This window comes from Martes martes, assembly GCF_963455335.1.
Source record: "Martes martes genome assembly, chromosome: 13".
NCBI classification, from domain to species: Eukaryota; Metazoa; Chordata; class Mammalia; order Carnivora; family Mustelidae; genus Martes; species Martes martes.
This window is the reverse complement of record NC_137901.1, coordinates 44776754-44800075: the sequence shown is the minus strand read 5'-3', so window position 1 is coordinate 44800075 and position 23322 is coordinate 44776754. Positions and strand designations below refer to the sequence as shown.

The 23322-nt window shown below is 35.2% G+C and overlaps 1 protein-coding gene across 2 annotated transcripts in view; it reads left to right on the top strand.

Moving 5' to 3' along the window:
- Window positions 1-23322, top strand: part of TAF4B (TATA-box binding protein associated factor 4b) — a gene marked incomplete at its 5' end in the record, with an annotated part of 125643 nt that overhangs the window by 85840 nt on the left and 16481 nt on the right. For both annotated transcript variants that reach the window (XM_080821580.1, XM_080821579.1), the window contains one exon: window positions 16159-16269. In XM_080821580.1, the coding sequence (XP_080677706.1) occupies window positions 16159-16269 (111 nt within the window). The remainder of the gene's footprint in view (window positions 1-16158; window positions 16270-23322) is intronic.

Sequence of the window (23322 nt, the reverse complement as noted above, 5' to 3'; positions counted from 1 at the left end):
TGGAGAGGTTTCTGGATTGAGATGAGGAGAACTGGAAAGGGAGAACATTGGAAAGAATTGAAGCCAGAAACATTTCATTTCAACAACAGAACACTTCTCATACTCATTTCTTTTTCAGTGGAAAATGTATCAAAAGGTATTATCTAAAAAATTAGTATGAGAACCTTACCAATTACCCTCTTTAAGCAAGCCTGGTTTCATAGGTTATTTGGGAATAGGCAACCTATTATTGCTCTGGATCACGGGCATTCCTCTTTGTTTTAATTAAGGACTGATTAGATGCTTATCTTCTAATTCTACCCACTTTTGGGAAAAGATACATCAGAAAGCTTGCTCTTTTATCTTTAAAAATTTTATCCCATCTGTTTCTCTTTCATAAATCTTCATAAACATCTGGATCAATTAATATTTCCTTGAGGTTTGTATAGGATGGTTTGTTTGTTTTCTTTTAATATTGTGCTCAATTATTCTCTAAGGGATGAATAGGTGGACAGTATTTTTCAAAGAAAATTGTAAAAGTAAATGTGGAAAAAACAATACCTCAATGAGAGCAGATGGTAGCAAACTTGGTTTTTCCCCCTTGTTGCACTTCCATTTATTTCTTTTTCCTAGCAAGATTCAAAGGATTGTGTAATTTCTTTCTAAAATATTTTAAAAGTTTGCTAGTTGGTTACTATCCTAAATCTTTCTGTTAAAAAAAAAATCAAATACACTGGCTTCATTCCAAGAATAGAGCCACTGTGTATTAGTTGCAAATGTTTGATGAAACTACAATATTGTCATTTGTATCATTCCTCTGTCCCCTAGAGCTTTTAATAACTTTAATATTCTAAGGGGCTCTAATTTAGAATCAAACATACAGGGATATGATTTTTTTGTCTGGTTGCAAAAATCAATGACCTTATCTTAATATAGACTTGAACTGTTCTCTTGTATGGTAATTTGTAAGTTTATCATTTGGGATATGCTAATTGTTATCACACTGGTATAAACTATAAAGCTTTTGTTAGTGATTTTTTGGTATTTGGCTCTCTGGGAAGTTTTCTTTGTTAGTTGTGAAAATTAGCACAGATTCATTTCAGTTGCTCGATTTGAAATTGGCTTGCTTTCCTTTTCCAGGTGACTATGTACCTACCAAGCTGGTCATAGGAAATAGAGTAAAGACAGTACCTTAAATAAGTGCAGAACTCTGAGGAACTGTAGAGAAGTCGTAGGCTTTATTGATTTGGGAAATGTTTTAACAATGCTGTTTGTCATATAAATATTAAATCATAACTCGAACCCCCTAATACATAATTTTATAATCCATGGTGGTTTCAGTTGTTAGTGACTAGAGTTTTGATCTTGATCATTTCTCCTATGCATTTTCTTCTCTCTAATACTATTTTAGAGTCTATTCATTTCTTCTTTGCATTCTGGGTATAATGACATACTGTGTTAAATCAAGCAGGTTTTTATAAAGGTGTCTAATAATTTATTTTCATCCTTCCTATATACTTCTTACAATTTTGTCATTCTTATTTGGCACTTAAAAAAATGGGCTGCCTGTGGGATTTGCCTCCAGTCTAGTCTCAGTCCATTGAAGTGGCTCCTACTGCATACTGTTCTTATTGACCTGACAGGTTATCTGTCTATTTGAAAACCTTATTGTTGTCTGGCTAAAATGTCTATGGATATCTCTGTAATTCAGACATTTTAGTTTCAACTTTGGGGCTGTTCCCCCCGCCCCTTTTTCTGTTTTTGCCTGGGGAAAAAAAACCCCACAATATTATAAGCATTTTCTCTCTGTTGTTAACTTTATCTTTTAAATATTGACATCTTTAAATTCTTATTTTTTAAAAAATTTCCTAGGTACTTTTCCTAAAATGTAAGTACTGGCTTTCTTTCATTTTTACCACCTATTTTTGAAAGGTTTTAAATAGATTACTAATTGCCAAATTCTAACTTCAAACAAGTAGGCACATCTTTGTTTAATGCAGCTGTAGACTTGTTGAAATATGTACCATGTGTCCTAGATTATCATCTAGCCTTCAACATTTTCCTTTCTTACCACATCATCCAGAATTCTGAGGAGCAAGCCACCTGACCTTATAGTTCATATATCCTGATTCCTTAAACATTTGTTATATATACTGTGACCCTTATTTCCTTTTGAATATCTTCTTTCTCCTTTGGGAAATGTGAATTCAGCACATCTGTGCAGAGTGAGACAAAGAATTCATTTACTTCCTTTTAACAATTCCTAGCATTCCCACTTACATTTGTTATCAGACAATAGAGAAAGAAAAAGAAATGCAAGACCTGTACCTTCTGGCACATTAGCTCCACAGTGCAACCTGCAGAAACTGGGCAGAAGAATAAGTATTAAATGATTAAAATGCATGACAGATTAGAAAACTTGTACCCTCGAGTATTTAGGATTTTTGCTTATAGAAAACATAGGACATAAAAAGTAGTATAATTCTCCACATACAAAGTAATATTGTATAAGAAATAAAATACTGTATCATAAGGCTTGTTACTAATCAGAAAATATTTCATTATGAGAAAGACAAGATTATTAAATGGAATTTTTATAGGTATGGAGTCAATGAAATGTGAGGCTAACTATTAAATTATAGCAGTTTGTATTTAAAGTTTTATGCTTGTTCTGCATGAGCCAAAACTCATGGAACACTGGACAGGATGAAGTGAAACTTGTCATTAAAAATATATTCTAGCAGTTCAGTTAGTTTAGTATGGAGAAGGCATTCTTAAAATGACGAATTGTGGAAAGCTTATGTACATAGAGAAACAGACGCAAACATTTCAAAGCATTGACAGTCCAGGACCATGGTTTTCAAACTCTGGTGTACATGAGAATTATCTGGAGGGTCTGTTAAAACACAGATTGCTGGGTCCCATCCCTAGAGTTTATGATACTGTAGGTCTTGGTGAGGCCTGAGAGTTTGCATTTTTAACAGATATCCAGGTGATTTGTTGTTGCTGCTGCTGTTATGGAGATCATACTTGAAACCATTGGTCTAGGAGGGGAAGGAAGAGGACCTTTAAAATCCATCACTTTTTTTTTTCCCTTTTGACTAAATGGCCATAAAAAGTCAAAGAAAATACTGTGGTTTGAGAATCTGAGAGTTGGCACCTTGAGCTGGCATAGTCCTATTACCATTCAATAAGTTCTCTCTTGGAGGCAGAGAAGCTACACTCATTTTTTCAGTGGATACTTTTCACAAGAGACATTTATTGGTTGTATCTCTTGATTGGTATACCTTGCATAGGAAAGATAATATTTTGTTTAGAGCTTCATCAGGAGGTTACATGCATTAATTCTGAAGTATTGGATTTGTATAGCTTGAGAGAAGTTATGTCCTTTTGGTAGAAGAGGTACATATTATAAATGAAATAGCGCTGGACTAGAAGTCAGGAGTCTTCTGTTCTAGATTTAACCTGCAATTGTCTGCATCTCACTTTGGGAAAGTTACTTTACTCCTTCAGACTTACTCCCATTTCCTTCTACAGTCAGTCCTTGAACAACGCATGGGTTAGGGTCACTGATCCCCCTGTGCAGTCAAAAACCCACATAAAACTTTTTTTAAGATTTTTTTTAAGGGGCACCTGGGTGGCTCAGTGGGTTAAGCCTCTGCCTTCCGCTCAGGTCATGATCTCGGGGTCCTGGGATCAAGCCTCACGTTGGGCTCTCTCCTCAGCGGGGAGCCTGCTTCCCACTCTCTCTCTGCCTGCCTCTCTGCCTACTTGTGATTTCTCTCTCTTTGTCAAATAAATAAATAAAATCTTTGGAAAAAAAAGATTTTTTTTAAGGTTTTAAGTTTTTTTTTTAAAGATTTTATTTATTTGAGAAAGAAAGTGCACATGAGCAGGGGGAGGGGCAGAGGGACAAGCAGAGCTCATTCAGCAGGAGCCCAATGTGGGGCTCAATCCCAGAACCCTGAGATCATGATCTGAGCAAAGTCAAACACTTAACCGACTGAGCCACCCAGGTGCCCCACACATAACTTTTGACTTTCCCCAATGAATCTACTGACAATCCTCTGTTGATGGGAAACCTTACTGGTAACATAAATAGTTGATTAAAACATAGTTGTATATTCTGTATATTATGTACTTGTATTTTCACACTAAAATAAGCTAGAGAAAAGAAACAGTTAAGAAAATCATAAGTAAGAAAAAATAGATTTACAGTAGTACACTGAATTGACAAAAGTTACCCATTAGTGGACTCACACAGTTCAAACCCATGTTGTTCAAGGAACAACTGTATGAAAGTAACAGTCCATGTTCTGCTTATGTTACAGAGCTATCATAATTTAGGGAAAGGTCAGGTATAAAAGGAAAAAATAGTAGCTTAAGAACATAAGCTATAGAAACATTTAAGATAGATGCCATCTTACTCTTAAATAAGTAAGCTTGAGATTGATCCAGGAACATGTTGTTGTTGTTGTTGTGTGTGTGTGTGTGTGTGTGTGTGTTTTATTTCAAGAAGACTGGAAAGAAGGTTGAAAAGAAAAAAAAATGTAAGGGGAAGATGTAGGGGGAAGGAAGTTCTGTAATCTAATACAAATTGTATTTGTATTAAACAGTATGTAAATCAATAATAATGTTTAAGTCTAAGGAAGAAAGTATCTAATTGAGATTATGTGGAACGTGCTATTTTCCTGAAAGGGATGGATTAGAAGGGCTGACTAGCAAGGCATTGGACTCTACATTCTAGATTCCAAGTATTTCAGGTGTTCTGGACAGTGTCTTGACATCATAAGAACTAGTGTTAGTTATTGGGAGAAAAAAAATAATCAGACCATGTATTGTTAGGTTTGGTGGAATGCCTGCCTAATAATTTTCTTTGAAAGTTTGAAAGGGATCCTGTGTTTCTGTTGTGGTATCCCTGAATTTTAGATGAGGTGGGGGTAGTTACTTTTTTGTAACTTGCTTTGTTGGTTCCTTTGGTCTAGGATTCACCCAGTAATACTATTTAGTATGATATTGTTTACTTCTTTTGTGGTATAATATTTTAGGAATTAACCTTGTTTTCCCCCCAGTAACTTGCAGTAATTTAGAAGTGATTATAATAATTTTTGAGAATTTTAGAGTTTGGTCAATTAATCTTTACAAAGCATATCTAAAATTCTGTTTAAATTTTTACTATTTAAGAAACATTTTTTGTTTGGTGATAAGATTTTATTATTTTTATATACACTTAACATTAATTGTGAATTCTAAGCATGACGTTATTCTTAATTCTTTGCTGAACTCAAAACCAGGTAATGTACTTTATTTCTCTTATTTTTTTTTAGATTCTTTCAAATATTACTATAGCGTTAACTATTTTCATTGCTACTAATGTAGGTGTTGCTGGACGGCACACATAAGCTTTGGGAGGCATTAACTTACCTCTCAACTTCCCCTTTGCTTTATACCTTACTATCACTTTCCAAAAGCTCATAGCAAGATCAGACTGAAGATGACAGCACTTCTTATTTTTGGATCATTTGTTATAAAGGACAGCTCTGCTGTTGTCTTTTATACTTGCAGTTCCTGCATTTTTTTTTTTAATGCCTTGCCTTTCTTAAGCACAAAAAAGAAACACATTTTTGAATTTCCCGTAGTATCAGTATCACAATTATCTGAATAATTTAGTTCTTTCTGTTAATATGTCCCTGTATTTGTGGCGGGACTTGGCTGTAGAATACTTGATTTATTCATTCTTCAGCTCCTGTAATCCTGGCTAACATTTTGGATTCTGTTTTCATTAATTTTTATTTTTCCTTATCTTTTGTCCTTCAAAATTATGTACTTAGCATCAAGAAGTACCTCTGTTGAAGTTTACTCCGAGAGGTTGTATGATCTTTAAGGTAATCTGTTAAGGTATTTTGGACTTGATTAAAGTGACTATTTCCATAGCTATACTTAAAAATGAACAGAGACAAGTACTAAACATCAGGAATAAAATAATCTTCAACTATTACTGCTCTATTGCTCCCTAAGACACTGACTTGAGTTTTAGGGGACCTCTGCTTGATATCAGAGAGACTGTGATAAGGGAGATGAAGGTTTCTACCTGTTTCATTAGCCATAAGGAAGGAGTGAGGATACTCTTAAAAGAGAACCTGCCAAGCCTGTTAGGTCTTTTTGGACCAAAGTGTGTGCTGCTGGTGTAAGTGAACAAGCAGGCTTAAGTTTATGAAACAAAATGTAGTAGGAATATAGCTTAACCGAAACCTACTGTCAGAATTCTGGTTCAACCAGCTTTTAAAGGTTCCAGTTGATGGAGTAAAAACACTCCACACTGTCTCTCCCACTGAATACAGCTATAAAATCTGAACAGAATGCACAGAGAAGCTATTTGAAGACTTTGAAAAGTAAATAGTAAATAAATTGGAGAAGAAGATGAGAATCCAAAATACCATTAAACCAGCAGTGTGGTTGCCATTCCTCTTTCACCTCCCCACTCCTATTCTTTCTGCTTACCATAGACATGGATACAGACACAGAAAAATATGTGGCAAAGCAGAGTAACTAAAGTCCCAACTTTCTGGCCAGAAGCCAAAAAGAGGAGTATAGGGAATAAAAAATTACTGGGAAGATTGTGGAATAGGGAGAGCTCAGGAAAGCAACCATGTATTATATTTTAAACTTCTGGGCTCACTCTTGAGCTGCACATTTGTCATATGTGAATCTGATTCTAGTCAGCATACATAACGGCTTTAAGAATGAAACAAACAGAGCCCTGCTAGGTCCTAGACTGACCACTGAGTAGTACATATTTGGGACAGATTCAAAGAGCACAACAGAGTTTTTGAAAACTGAACTGATGTTGGAGCCTAAGCCCACAGAAGACACACTGGAATTTGTGGCCTAAATCTGGTGGCCTGTTTTGCATGCTAAAACAAAAATACCATACTCCAAAAGATTTAAAGAAGACCCAGAGTTTTATAACATAATACTTAAAATATTTAGGCTACTGTTTAAAATTATTTGGCTTGAAAACCCAGCCATAAAGTTCTAAAATGGAAATTTTAGAACTAAAGTTGACAGTAATCAAAATAAAACACTTGTTGGATGCGCTAGATACAGAAAAGAGGTGAAAGAGGAAAGAGTCAATGAACTTGAAGATGAACGAATAGGATCTAATCTAAACTAACAGAAGGGAAATGGGTCAAAAACAAAAATCAGAAAAACAGAGCCTCAGAGACCTGTGGGACAAGGATCAAAGGTCTGGCATTAATGTTACTGAAGTTCTCAGAAGAGAAAGAGTAAAATGCTAAAAATTTATTTGAAAAAATAATGTCTAACAACCCTCCAAATTTAGAGAGGGGCAAACCTAAAGATTCTAGAAGCTCAGTGAACTCCCAAACAGGATAATCACAGAAAAACTCAGGTTTGGTCACATCTAGTCTTAGAAAACAAAAGACATAGAAAAAATTCTTGAAACTAGCCAGAGAAATGTACACTTTTCCAATAAGGGAACAGCAATTCAAATGATAGTACATTTCTTATCAGAAACCATGGAGACCAAAAAGAAAGTAGCAACATATTTTTAAAGTGCAGTAAGAAAAGAAAGAACTGTCAACCAACCCAGAATGCTATATCCTGTGAAAATACCCTGTAGGAAGGAAAGTGAAATAAAGACATTGTCAGATGAAGGAACAAGAATAGAATCTGTTGCCAGCAGACCTGCTCTAAAAGAATTGTTTAAGGAGGTTGAAGTTCTTCAGAATGAAATGAAATGATACCAAAGGGTAACTTTGAACATCAGGAATGAAGAAAGAGCAATAGAAATGGTATAATAGACTCATTTTCTGCTTTTGAGCTTTTTAAAATATTGAAAGCAAAAATTATTACATTTTCAGGGATTTTCAGTGTGTGTGTGTATATATATATAAAGCAACTATAACAAAGTATATAGAGTAAGAGGACATCATAAGGTGTCTATATGCCACTTGACGTGGTAAAATATTAATTCTGAGTAGACTGAAAATTTAAGAAAGTGTATTGTAATCTCTAGAGCCACCACTAAAATAAAATTTAAAAAACTAGAGATATAGTAAAAAAAAAAAAGATAAATTGAAATATTTAAAATGTTTGAATAATGCAAAAGAAGTAGGGAAAGGGAAAAAAAATGAAAAACGGAGCAAACAGAAAACAAATAATAAAATGATAGACCTAAATCGAAACATGGCTGAGTCATTATATTAAATGTAAATGGTCAAAATATACCAATTAAAAGAGAGAGATTGTCAGAATGGATTTGAAAACTCTGACTAACCTGTATCTCTCTACAAGAAACTCACTTCAAATGTAATGATGTAGATAGGTTAAAGTAAAATGATAGAAAAAAAATGCTTATGTTAGAGAAGAAAGATCTCAAATCAATAATCTAAGCTTTTACCTTAAACTGGTTAAAGAAGAGCAATATACAACCAAATCCAGCAGAAGGAAAGAAATAATAAAAATAAAAACAAAAATCAGTGACTTCAACCAGCAGAAGAAAAAAATAGAGAAAATCAATAAAACCAAAAGTTGGTTCTTTGATCAACAAAATTGATAAATTTCTAGTAAGACTGACAAAGAAAAAAAGAAGATGTAAGTCACCAATATCAGGAAAAAAGATGGAAAATCACTGCAGACCCTGCAGATGTTGAAAGGATAAGTGAATACAGATGAACAACTATGCAAGTAGTTTGACAACTTAGATGAAATAACCAGTTTCAAGGTACATGGGTGGCTCAGTTGTTAAGCATCTGCCTTTGGCTCAGGTTATGATCCCAGGACCCTGGGATTTGTCCCCACATTGGGCTTCCCTGCTCAGCAGGAAGCCTGCTTCTCTCTCTCCCACTCCCCTGCTTGTGTTCCCTCTCTGTCAAATAAATAAATAAAATCTTTAAAAAAAAAAAAAAAAGGAACCAGTTTCTTGAAAAGCACAAGCTATCAAAATTTAGCCAAGTGCGGGGCGCCTGGGTGGCTCAGTGGGTTAAAGCCTCTGCCTTCGGCTCAGGTCATGATCCCAGGGTCCTGGGATTGAGCCCTGCATCGGGCTCTCTGCTCAGCAGGGAGCCTGCTTCCTCCTCTCTCTCTCTGCCTGTTTCTCTGCCTACTTGTGATCTCTGTCTGTCAAATAAATAAATAAAATCTTAAAAAAAAAAAAAAGCTGATTAAAAAAAAATTAGCCAAGTGAAGTAGCTAACTGCAGTAGTTCTATGATTATTAAATTAATTGAATTTATAGTTAAAACTTTTCACTAAAGAAATCTCCAGGCACAGATGATTTTACTTAGTGAATCCTCCCAAACATTTACAGATGAATTAATACATCTACACAATTTCTCAGAACACAAAAGAGTTAAAAACTCTTCCAGTTCATTTTATGAGACCAGCATTACCCTAATAACAAACCAGAAAAACATTACAAAATAGGAAAACTACATTTCCATATCCTTCATGAACATAGATATAAACATGTTCAAAAAATATTAGTAAGTCAAATCTAGTAATATATAAAAACAATATATCATGACCAAGTAGAGTTTACCCCAGGATTGCAAAGCTGGATTAATAATATTAAAAAATCAGTGAATATAATCTACCATATTGATAGTCTAAGAAAGATCATGTCAGTTGATGCAGAAATACATTAGATTTCAACATTATTAATAAGAATAACTCTCAAGAATCAAGGAATAGAAGGGACCTCCTCAGTTTGATAAAGGACAGCTATTTAAAACCTACAATTAGTAGTATTCTTAATGGTGAAATGACCAAATGTTTTCTTCCAAAGATTAAGAAAAAGGCAAAGATGTATGCTTTCATCTCTGTTACTCTGTGTTATATTGCCTGTACAATAAAGCAAGAAAAAGAAAAGGCATATAGAGTTTGGAGACAGAGAAATAGTGTGGGGTTTCTATTCTCTTAACTATGTCTTTTACAGTGCAAACTTTTCTAATTTTTTTTAAAAGATTTTATTTATTTATTTGACAGACGGAGATCACAAGTAGGCAAAGAAGCAGGGACAGAGAGAGGAAGAAGCAGGCTCCCCGCTGAGCAGAGAGCCGGATGAGGGGCTCTTGATCCCAGGACTCTGGGATCATGACCCAAGCCAAAGGCAGAGGCTTTGTCCCACTGAGCCACCCAGGCGCCCCAAATTTTTCTAATTTATATGAAGTCTAATTTGTTAGGGTTTTTGGTTTTTTGGTTTTTAATGGACCTGCTTTGGGTGCCACGTCTTAACTCTTTGCTAGGCCCTAAGTCACAAAGATTTTTTTCTCTTATATTTTGAGTTAATTCTTGTATAAAGTGTGAGGTTTAATACCAAGATTATTTTTTCACATGTGATGTCCTGTTGCTCCAACATTTGTTGAAAACACTATGCTTTATGCTTTCTTGATTGAGTTGTTTTCCACCCTGGTCAAAAATCAATTAGCCATATTTATGTGGATTTGTTTCTTGATTCTTTATTCTGTCTAATTATTCTCTGTGTCTGTTCCTTTATCAGTACCACATTATTTTGATAACTGTTGCCCTCTAGAAGTAATTCCTAAAATCACATGGTGTAATTCTTTCAATATTGTTCCTATTTTTTTTCAAAATTGATTTAGCTTTTCTGGTTCCTTTGCCTTTCCATATAAATTTGACTTCATTCATTCATTCAGGTTTATTTATTTATTTATTTATTTGAGAGAGAGTGAGAGAGAGCACAAGCAGGGTAGAGGGGTACAGGGAGAGGGAGAAGCAGGCTCCCCACTGAGCAGGGAGCCCAATGCAGGGCTTGATTCCAGGACCCCAGGATCATATGACCTGAGCCAAAGGCAGATGCCTAACAACTGAGCCACCCAGTTGCCCCTTATTTATTTTTTTGTAAGTGGTCTCCACTCCAAAATGGGGCTTGAACTCACAACCCTGAGATCAAGACCAGAGCTGAGATCAGGAGTGAGCTGCTTATCCAAGCAAGCCACCCAGGTTCCCTCCATATAAATTTTAGAATCAGCTTATCCATACCTGTAAAAAAAAAAATTATTGGAATTGTATTAAATCTGCAAAAATTTTGGGGCACCTGGATGGCTCAGTCAGTTACGCATCTGCCTTTGGCTCAGGTCATGATCTTCGGGTCCTGGGATCGAGCCCTGCATCGGGCTCCCTGGTCACTGGGGAGCCTACTTCTCCCTCTCCCACTACCCCTGTTTGTGTTCCCTCTCTCACTGTATCTCTCTCTGTCAAATAAATAAATAAAATGTTTTTTAAAAATCTATTAAAACCTTGAGAAAATTGAAAAGTTTACAGTGTTGAGTCTTGTTGCAGTCCATGAACACATACATGTCTTTCCATTTGTGTTTTATTTCTTTCATCTACCTTTTGTGATTTATCACATACAAATATCCGTCGGTTTTAGGTTTATACTTAAGTTTCTAATTGTACCTTAATAGTATTTAGAAATGATTATTGGGTGCATTCACCTTGCATCTTGCAACCTTGCTAAATGCATTTATTAGTCCTAGGAGGATTTTTGTTTTTGTTTTTGTAGCTGACTTGAGGTTTTCTGTGTAGATAATCATGTCACTTTCAATCCTGTTTCTGCCCACAAGCCTCTAACTTGGTGCCTGGCTGTCTTTACTGAACTCGGCTTACATATCATCTTCCCCACTTATGTATGCCAAATCTGCGTTAATGCCTAGAATGTTCTTCTGGTTAAAAATGCCTAGTTTTTCTCTATTGTACTGACCAAGATACATTATTTTTATGAAAGTTTGTTGGAACATAGGGCAAACCAAAACTATGGTCAGTTTTAATTTTTGTTAAAGCTTTGCAAAATTTTAAAATATTGTATGTGAGATTTCAGAAAAACAAAGTACAATTTGCAGAGTGGGAGAAAGTGTTTTACTACATAGGTATGGAAAATTGATGACAGAGGTCAATTTAAAAACTTTTTATTTGTTGTAACTAACTATCTTGCAGGTGCCATTTTTTCCAGTTAAAGATTTTAAAATATAGCTTGTTGTTTGATTTGTGCTGCTAGGTAGATTAACTAAAATTGTATTTTGTCATCTAGAAGTTCCAGACTGTGACAGCATCAGATTCTAGCACTATATATTCTGTTTAAAAGGCCAGCACCAACAAAAGACAATTTCTAACTCCTGAAAAGTTTTCTAGCAGTTTATATATAAGTGAGTCCACAATTTAAAAGAGGAATTTCTGCCCTATAATTTGTGAAGCAAGTGGAGAATTTTCTTTTTTTTTTTTTAAGTTGTGTTTTCTTCCTTACTAAAGACTTAGTTACCTATGGCTTAATTTTTATTTTTCCTCTAATATTATAAAGTAATCTGAAAGCGATGTTTATTTTATGTCCTTGAGACTGCCTATTTCACCACAAATTATTTCCTATTTTAATCCCGTTCTTGTTTTAATAGGTTCAAAATTTTGTCAGTGCTCTTTTTAAAAGAATATTTTCAGTATGTGTCTATGTGTGTGTGTCAGGTTCCTCAACAGGTTACTTTCAGTTGGCTATCTTGGAGCCTGATCTTGTTTGAATATTTGTCTAGCAACCAGTGCCAGGTTATTCCTCCCTTTCCCTCTATAGTAATAAGATTTTGAAGGTAATTGAACGTCCTTCCTCTTCTGGAGAAGCTTAAGGATTCATGTAGTGATATTTCATTTCAACTTGGTTATTATTATTTTTTTAATGAATACCATTTGACACTCACCTGCCTTCATGAAATGATACTCTGTTTCATGCATTTATTTTCCAGTTTTAATGTCTTATTTGCCTTTTAATGGGGGATCTTTCATGTGTCTCACTATATAGTTTAGTACCCACATATTAAATAATTATGCTTTGTAGATTTGGGTATTCTGGGTGAATTATGATAAAAACTACAGCAAAATAATTCTTTCAGTTTTTTAATTTTCATTTGAAAACCTGAAGAGAGCAAATGCTGACCCTCTCCTTTTTTTTTTCTTCTGAATTTCAAGTTTTTGTTTAAATTCAGGTTAACATATATAGTAAAATTGGTTTCAGGTATAGAATTTAGTGATTCATCACTTACATATAACACCCAGTATTCATCAAAAACAATCAAACTCCTTAATACCCATCACCCATTTAGCTTATCTTCCCCATCCACCTCCCCTCCATCACCTCTCAGTTTGTTCTCTAGTTAAGAGTCTCTTATGGTTTGTTTCCCTGTCTTTTTTTCTCTTCCCCTATATCCATCTGTTTTGTTTCTTAAATTCCACATATGAGTGAAATTATATGGTATTTGACTATCTCTGACTAATGTATTTTTCTTAGCATAATACATTCTAGCTCTACCCATGTCACTTGCAAATGGCAAGATTTCATTCTTTTTTATGGCTGAGTAATACTCCAACACACACATATACACACTCACACACACCCCTCCCATATCGTCTTTATTCATCATCAATGAATGGACATTAGGGCTCTTTCCGTAGGTTACCTGTTGTTGATAATGCTGCTATAAACATTGGGATCCAATGTGCCCCTTTGAATCTATATTTTTCTATCCTTTGGGGAAATACGTAGCAGTGCAACTGCTGGGTCATAGGGTAGTCCTATTTTTAACATTTTTTAAAAAAGAGATTTTATTATTTGAAAGAGAGAGAGAGTAAGTATGAGCAAGAGGGAGGGGGAAAGAAAGAAGAATGCTAAGCAGGGAGCCCAATGCAGGACTCGATCCCAGGACCTTAAGATCATGACCTGAGCCAAAGGCAGACGTTTAACTGACTGAGCCACCCAGGCAATCCTCTGTTTTTAAGTTTTTAAAATAACCTCTATACTGTTTTCCAGAGTGGCTGTACCAGCTTGTATTCGCACCAACAACGTAAGAGTGTTCCCCTTTTTCTGCATTCTCGCCAACATCTGTTGTTTCCTGTGTTGTTAATTTTAGCCATTCTGACAGATGCGAGGTAGTATTTCCTTCTGGTTTTGATTTGTATTTCCCTGATGATGATTTATGCTAAACATCTTTTCATGTGTCTATTAGCCATCTCTGTATCTTCTTAGGAAAAATGTCTGTTCATGTCTTCTGCCCATTTCTTAACTGGATTATTTATTTTTTGGGTGTTGAATTTAAGTTCTTTATAGATTTTGGATACTAACCCTTTATCAGATATGTCGTTTGCAAATATCTTCTCCCATTCTATCAGTTGCCTTTTAGTTTTATCAATTGTTTCCTTCGTTGTGCAGAAGCTTTTTTATCTTAATAAAGTCCTTATAGTTCATTTTTGCTTTTGTTTTCCTTGTTTCCAGAGGCATGTCTAATAAGAAGTTATTACAGCCAAGGTCAAAAAGGTTGCTACCTGTTTTCTCCTCTAGAATTTTGATGGCTTCCTTTAGGTTCCTTTAGGAACCTTTAGGTTTTTCATCGATTTTGAATTTATTTTTGTGTATGGTGTAAGAAAGTGGTTCGCTTTCATTCTTCTGTATGTGGCTGTCCCGTTTCCCCAACACCAGTTGTTGAAGAGATCATCTTTTTTCCATTGGATAATGTTTCCTGCTTTGTTAAAGGTTAACTGACCATATGGTTGTGGCTCCATTTCTGGGTTCTCTGTTCTGTTCCATTGATCTGTGTGTCTGTTTTTGTGCCAGTACCATACTGTCTTAGTGATTACAGCTTTGCAGTAGAGCTTGACATCCAGAATTGTGATGCTACCAGCTTTCGTTTTCTTTTTTGACGTTCCTTTGGCTATTCAGGCTCTTTTCTGGTTCCATACAAATTTTAGGATAGTTTGTCCTCTGTGAGAAAAGTTGATGGTATTTTGATAGGGATTGCATTGAATGTATAGATTGCTCTAGGTAACAGAGACGTTTTAACAGCATTTGCTCTTCCGATCCATGAGCATGAAATGTTTTTCCATTTCTTTGTGTCTTCCTCAGTTTCTTTCATGAGTGTTTTCTGAGTATAGATTCTTTGCCTCTTTGGTTAGGTTTATTCCTAGGTATCTTATGGTTTTGGGTGCAATTGTAGATGGGATTGACTCCTTAATTTCTCTTTCTTCTGTCTCAGCGTATAGAAATAAAACTGATTTCTGTGCATTGATTCTATATTCTGCCACTTTGCTGAATTCCTGTATGAGTTGTAGCAATTTGGGGGCAGAGTCTTTTGGGTTTTTTACGTAGACTGTCATGTCATCTGTGAATAGTGAAAGTTTTACTTCTTTCTTGCCAATTTGGATGCATTTTATTTCTTTTTATTGTTTGATTGCTGAGGCTAGGACTTCCAGTGCTATGTTAAATAACAATGGTGACAGTAGACATCCCTGTCTTGTTCCTGACTCTAGAGGAAAAGCTCTCACTTTTTCCCCATTGAGAATGATATTAGCTGTGAGTCTTTCTCGTATATGGCTTTTTGATATTGAGATATATTCCCTTTATCCCTACTTTGCTGAGGAGTACTTTCAGTTTTTGGCATGAAGATAAATATAGGATAAATCCATGTGAAAGTGTGATATGTAGAAAGGGTTTCTAACAAGAACACTTGGCTCTGAGTTCTATTTCCACTACTTATTATTTATGTGACCTTTATGAAGTTTTCCTAAGCTCTTAGAGCATGTCTTCCTTAGTTTAAAAAAAAAAAAGAATGAATACATGTGTAATTTTCATATCCTATTATAGTAATTAATATATCCTTTTAAATGTGGTTGTGAAAGTTAAATGAGTTAATTTTTAACAAGGTAGTTTGTAAATCATATAGCATAGAACTGTTCCCTATAACACACAAAAACTGTCTTTATTTTCAAGTTAATTTTCTTTTAATCTGGAAAAGTTGACTGTGGTTTGGTTAATATCTCTCCAATTTGCTGTTCAGTTTATTCTTCAGGCATTTCTTACCTGTGATTAAAGTAAGAAAAGATTAAGTTCTAGATGCCTTTCTTTTCTTGTTTTTCTTCTATTCTATACTTCTTTTTTACCTAAATTCTATCTCTTCTATTTATAGATTGAAGACTAAAGATTATGTTGGAGTAAAGGCATCAGGAAATGATGTGCTCTTGGTTATTAGGGGAATCTGATATTTATTTTGTACTATAACTTATTTGGTGAAGAACACAGAAGTAGGCTTAGTGATCAGTTTCTTCCCTGCTCTTAGCATGACTGTGTGTAAACATTGTTTTTTTTTTCTTTTATTCCATCTTCTAGTTACAACAGTTGGAGCTTGCGCAGATACAGCATAGAGATGCTAACCTCACAGCTCTTGCGGCTATTGGACCAAGAAAGAAGAGACCACTAGAATCTGGGTCTGGAAGTGAGGTATTGAAGTAATGTTTGTTATTTTATTTTTCATGTCAAGAAAGCAAGCCAAAAGGAAGCAAACATGTGTAGATAATTTACCCTATCTAGCATGCTGGTGCCGACAAATGCTTGTTAAAACTCTCCTTTGCCTGTTTTACAAAATCTTAATTTTTCCTGGTTTTTAGGATATATATCACCTTGAGCTTTACTCCTGCTGATCACTTATTTTGTACTTCCTCCTGTCTCCCATCTCTAGTCCTACTGAGTTTTCACTGTCTCAATTTTTTATTTCTGTACATTCTTTCCAGTGACTTACGTAATCCTCTTTCTGCTGTATATCTAAATCTAGCTCATCTCTTAAGATTGGATCTGCCCTCTTTATTTCCTGCATGAACCACTATTCATTTCCTCATTGACTTCTTCTTGTCTTAGTGCATAATGTGTTTGCATGGCAAATTAGTCTCTGTTCCACATAGGATGCATATTTTTTCTTTGTAAGATTTTAAACATTTTGAGCAAGACTATAATCCTATTCATTTGTATTCCCCCACAGAACCAGGCACTTATATAGTCAATAAAAACTGTTAATTGTTTGACTCACACCAAGGAAGGATCTTACTTACGTCTTTAGAACAAATATTTGATGTAATGGTACATTTATCGATCAATCATCAGGGTAAGATAGAGGTACAGTAAGGGCCCCGAGATAGGATCAGCAATAAGAGTGTCATGGCTCATCTCCTTTGCTTGAGACAAGCTCCTCCCTAGCATTGACCCTGAACAAAGATAGTTCCTTAAATGAATGACAATCATCTTGGTAGAAGAAGGATTTAAAAAATCAGTTATTTTTCATTGTAAATGTAGTGAATGTAATGTGTTCACATGCCCCCCACCAAAAATCACAGTATAAAAAAATGTTTGAAAAATAAATGTTACCTTCTCACAGATTTCTGGTCCCCATCTCCTGCCCAACCAGACATACACATTATTAAGATTTTGAAATAGCCATCCAGAAATTTGTCGAATATGGACATGTATCTTATGGGTATTCATAAATCCACGTTTGATTTTGTTTACTTAAACATGTTCAAACTAGAGTTCTTGTTCTGCCATTGATGTTTTCCTTTTTTCCCGGAACTTTTTCCATAATCTCCCTCGTTGACCTCCATAATTTTTAAAGATACAGGACATTACTATGTTTAGATAAACACAATTTATCAACCTATCCTTTAATGGAAATTTAGGCTTTTTTGCAGAACGTTCTTATACTGGCATTGTTATGTTTATCCAGTGTAACTATAGCCTAAATTCTAAAAATGGAATTCCTGGTTTAAAGGCTGTGCATGGTAGGAATAACATTTTGGAAAAATCGAAACGCACAATGAAGAGTAGTATAATGAATTTCCATATACCTACCACCCTGTTATACCTACTATCAATTTATTCCCAGTCTTTATTTATATCTGCACCACCTCCCTCAGGTAAGTTTTTTGTCTTCCAGGTTATTTTATTTTATCTTATTTTCTTTTATTTTTAAAGATTTTTTTTATTTATTTGAGAGAGAGAGCAAGCAAGAAAGAGCACAAGCAGGGTGAAAGGCAGAGGGAGAAGCAGACTTCCTGCTCAGCAGGGAGCCCGATGTGGGACTCGATCCCAGGACTCCCCAGTCATCAGAGATTTTTAAGTGTCTTTTTCTTTTATTTTATGTTTGAATCTGAAAAGGTCATAGGTTAAGGGTCAGGGGAAAATGTACTTTTGGTGTTCAGACAGATAAAACCAGTTTATATGATTTATTTATTGGCATTAAAATATTAAATTATTAACTTTTAGATCTCAGATATATCCTAACTTAGATATAGATATATTGAATAATCTGCTTGCTTCATGCTTGTTTAAGTTTTGAGAATTTAAGTATGTATATTTTCCCCTGGATTTCTTGGACTTCAAGTTTAGGTAGTTGTCAGATTTTACTGTAATATATAACAGCCAGTACTTGAAGTAATGCTAACCTAAATTGAAAATATCCATTTTAACGAGTTGATGTTTTAGTATTTATTTAGATCTTTATTTTGAAATTAGCTAAAGACTACTTTCTTTTTTGTTGATTTTTATTTGTAGTGTTTTTAACTTTAAAAGCAATTTTCTTTTAAAAATGTGAAACTGGAGAACACCATATTGTTTGTTCTTTTGATATTTATTGCGGATGTATTTGCCCTTCCAGTAACTTAAATAGCATTAATTGGGATTGTTTGTTTGTTTGTTTTGAAGATTTTATTTATTTGAGAGAGAACATGGGGGAGAGCATGGTGAGAGAGCATGGGTAAGAGAGAGAGCATGAGCAAGGGAGAGAGGGAGAGGGAAAAGAGGACTCCTTGCAGAGCAGGAGCCAGACATAGGGTCCAATCCCCAGGACCCTCGGAATATGACCCAAGCTGAAGGCAGATGCTTAACTGACTGAGCCACCAGGCTCCCTAATTGGGGTTATTTAAAACCCTTTATTCATTTGTTTTACTCCCTCACAAATAACATGAAAATGACATATGAAACATTTATATTTTTAATATTCTATACCTTGGAAGCTGAGGCTTTCCTTTTTGTCTTTCTTTATAGATGGGAACCTGAAATCTTACCTGTTAGTTTTAAATTAGTAAATAAAATAAAATAAATCTTATTCTAATAAGAATAAGCATATAATTCCAGAGGGGAGTGAGGTAGAGTCTGGTTCTTTGACGAGCAACTTCTTAGTTCAAATGCGATTTTTTTGTCTATTAAAAATTCAGAAAATTAAGCTTACTACCTTTGTACTTATAGATTACCATTTTTTTATAATAAATCAATAATAATAAGAAATTTGGAGAAATTAGTTTTAGACTTTTGTCCTTTAGTATTTTTTCTTATGTAAAATAAAGGAAAAATGCCTCTTACCCTAAAAAGGTCTTTCTATTTGTGCAACTTATATATTAAACTGGCCTCTAATAGATTTATATTTGATACTCTCAGAAGTCTTGAAAAAGTTGAATAGCATCAGCTGCTGTCTCCTTGTATTACCATAGCAAAAAGCAACAAGTACCAAATACATTTTGGATCATATATTTGTACCATAAACCTGTTCACATTAAGAAGAAAAGAAAATAGTTAAAATTTACCACTTGGTAGTATTTGAATTTGTCCTTAATTTACAGCTCTGATTTGATTTACATATATATTTACTTTTAAATTAATAACAAGCTGTACAGATACTTATATAGTAAATTAGGACCTACTTTAAGATAGTGTTTGCATATTTGTATTGTTTATATATATTGTTTAGGTGATGTGTTTGTGGTCCTTGGGAATATTAAAACATTAATAACTTTATTTCCTGTGTTAATTTTAGGTACTTGGGCTAGAAAGGATCTTTTTTCCTACTAGCAATATTTTCAGATAGTTCATGTAGCTTATTAATGATCCAACATTCATAACGATATTTCTTAATTTTTGTTTAATATAAAGATAGGTGTTATTTTGACTTCGTAACGTATCTAAAAAATCGCATCTTTATACATAAAAGCAACTTTGGAGCTGGGAAAGTAACACCCAGTGCTCATTACATCACATGCCTTCCTCAATGTCCATCACCCAGTTACCCCATGCTGATATTTCTTTTCAAATTAAGTAGTTACAGTACCAGATCAGCTACCTGTTGCTTACAGTATTGATATGTCTGGTATATGTTGCTTAAAATAGAGTTCATTTGCTAACCAGAATGAAAAAAATTATCAAGTGAATTACATATGCTCTTTCTGTCTAGAAGCAGGCTAGAGTCCTACCCTATAAGATTTTAACTCTTGGGGTAAGAAGAGAAAGGACTTTTATGAAAATTTGGTTAGCAATAAATTAGAAAATTTGATTGAAATAAAAATTAAGGTTGTTGATGTGAAAGGGCACAGCTTTAATCTTTATGTTCTTGAGGGGCACAGATAGTGCCATTCTTTACCTCCTTTCTTTTTTGCCAGGCTACAGGGGAACCATAACTTTCTGGAGTATGCATTGTTACCTATTATAGCTGACTTAGTAGAGATTAATTGATTGATTGGTTTTAAAGATTTTTTTTCTTCATTTGCTAGAGAGAGAGAGCGTGTGAGAGAGAGTGCAGGCAGGGGGAGCAGCAGGCAGGGGGAGAGGAAGAAGCAGACTCCCTGCTGAGGAGGGAGCCTGAAGGCAGGGCTTGATACCAGGACCTGGGATCATGACCTGAGCCGAAGGGAGATGCTTACCTGACTGAGCCACCCTGGTGTCCCAGAGATTTAAACATACTTATTGTCATCTAACATTTTCTATAAATATCATGTCGATTCACTGGAATTTAGAGTATGTTATTACTTAAGATAAAGAAGCAGCTCCCTATATTCTGAGATCTTTAGTTCACACTTCTATAAATAGATCTGACACTTTTTCATAAATAACTTAAACATAAATCTAAATTGTAGTCAAATCTTTTTTTTTTTTTTTTTAGTCAAATCTTTTAAATTTTCCAGGGATTTAAAGTTTGACTCTTTGTCAGCTATGTTCAGGAACTTCCTATGAAATATTTTGAATTGCACATTATGGTTTATCTTTCCTTCTTCCCAAATTCCCCTTAAATGTTAATATTAAGGAGTACAAACATCATAAATACACAAGACTATAGATGCGAGGAGAAAACAGCAGTAAGAGTATTTAGTAGTTGAAATTGACTACAGACTAGAGGCATTCTTTCTGAAAAAAAGTAACCAAAAGAAGAGGCCTTAAATATTCATAGTTAAGTGCCTTTTAAATACGAACATGTTGGCAAGGATAACCAGATATGTAAGGGAAACCTCTTACATAAAAGATTAAAAGGAGAATGTGGAAGAAAAGGCATGAAGCAGTAGGAAACTGGAAAAAAAAATTAAAAAGCGGCAGAATGTATTACAACCATGGAACAAGAATAGAAAGCTGTTTTTAACAATGACTGGAAAAAAATGAGACCTTTGGAAATTGAAAGTATGGGAGCAGTAATAAACAATGATAGAAGGGTTAGAATTTTAAAAAGACAAAGATGGTATGGTGGATTTGTGTTATGTCAGATTTGCTAAGCTGAGCTACATTTCCCAGAATTCCTTTTCTTGCATAGCTCCCAGTTACCGTGAGCAGTGGGGAGTTTTTATTTTGCAAGGTGGAAAGGAAACTGCAGCCATATTCTTATTCTCAGAAGGTGGGTGTGGGGACAGTGGGAGCTACTGCAGCTCACAAACGTTCTTGGCATGGGAGAGCCTCAGGGCTCCCCATCTTCCCCCATATCCTCTCTGTTGGCTTCTCGAAACCCTGGGCCAGGCCCAGCACCAAAGTCAACAGCTGGACATAAACTGATCAGGTTCATAATTACTTAGGGCCGGTTCTTCATTATAAATGCCATATTCTGTATCATTCCTAGTGTTCTCTGTTCAAATGCTGACTGATACAGACATCTGTATCATATGTAGTTGTAGAGGAACAATAATATAATGATGGGTTCCTAAATTTGCTCTAGGTTTTCCAGAATGAGTTCTCCGGTCTAATTAGGTTTAAAAGCATTAATGGCCCTGTTTCAAGTGACAAAGGAGACACCAGTGATCCATGCAAGCTGTAGCAAAACAGTTACTTTATCAGCTGTTTACACTAGTAATCAAGTGCCCATAGAAGGTAAGGCTTTTGGGAGACCAAGTATTTACTGCCACAGAAACTTCTAACATGAAAATAAGAATAATGGTCCCTTCAAAGTACACTGGGGAACTTAAGGGAAGGAAAAGGCTTTGGATTCTGAGCTCAAAATCCACACAAGGGAGTGAAAGCCTCTGTGATTGCTCTAAAAGAAACCCTTATCTCTTGTAGCCAAAGGCAGCGATTTCTGAAAACTAAGCCCAAAGTCTAATCCTGCAGGTGGCTGAGTTACAATACAAATTGAGTTTCTAGTTCTGTGGTCTCTTGTGTTAAGGTTATGTTGGGAAAGAATGGAAAACTGAAAAATGGGGTGGGGAATATGGACAGATTCCAGTGAAGCTGAGTACTTGGATTCCTTAATCTGCCTATCCACCTTTACCAGTCCTATTCCTATTTGAGGGAGGTTGGTCTCCTAGGGAATCTGTAATGCCTTCTCTTAAGGTTGTTGCCTTTTAAGAGACTGCTGATCTTCTTCAGGACCTAACTCTCACCACTTCTAATTGCTTTTATACCTCTGTAACCCCACTTAAATTCCAACAGCCCCCAGAGTATGAGGTACCCACCTACTAGGTGTTACCCATTAGAAGTATGAATGATTTTGCCTGCAGTTACCTGGAGAATGGGAATGGAATAGAAGGAAAGGAATATAAAATTGTATCGGGCTGAATTTATTGATAAGGGCTCACTAAGCAAAGATTCCAGACAAAGTATTAAGTCAGAAGGCTGTGAGTGGTTCTAACAGTTTGCTTGACTAGTTGACTGAAAACTACACTAAAAGGTGACCTAAACTAAGTAAAGTTGAGATAGATCCTAGAACTTTATTTATATACTGTAGAGGAAGTTATCCAAAGGTTTAAGGAGATGAGAATGCTAGAGTGGATTTTTCTTTTCTTTTTAAGATTTTATTTATTTACTTATTTGAGAGAGAGAAAGGGTGAGAGTACAAGCAACAGGGAGGAGCAGAGGAAGAGGGAGAAGCAGACTCCCAGCTGACAGGGAGCCCAAAGTGGGGCTCAGTCCCAGGGCCCTGGGATCATGACCCGAGTTGAAGGCAGACGCTTAACCTACTGAGCCACCCAGGTGCCCCCATGGGTTTTGTTTTGTTTTGTTTTGTTTTCCAGAAGACGAGTTGCAAGGTCAAGTGAGATATTTATTATTAAAATTCCTTTTAAATATTTACTGCTACTTGCTGTCTGCCAAAATTGAACTAGTTTATATTTCTACCAGCAGTATATGAAAGTGTGTATTTATTAGTATCTCAGTCAGTACTGGATATTGTTATTTTAAAACCTTTTTTTAAAAAGATTTTATTTATTTGAGAGAGAAGGGGCAGGGGAGGAATAGAGGGAAACAGACTCCCCACTGAGCAGG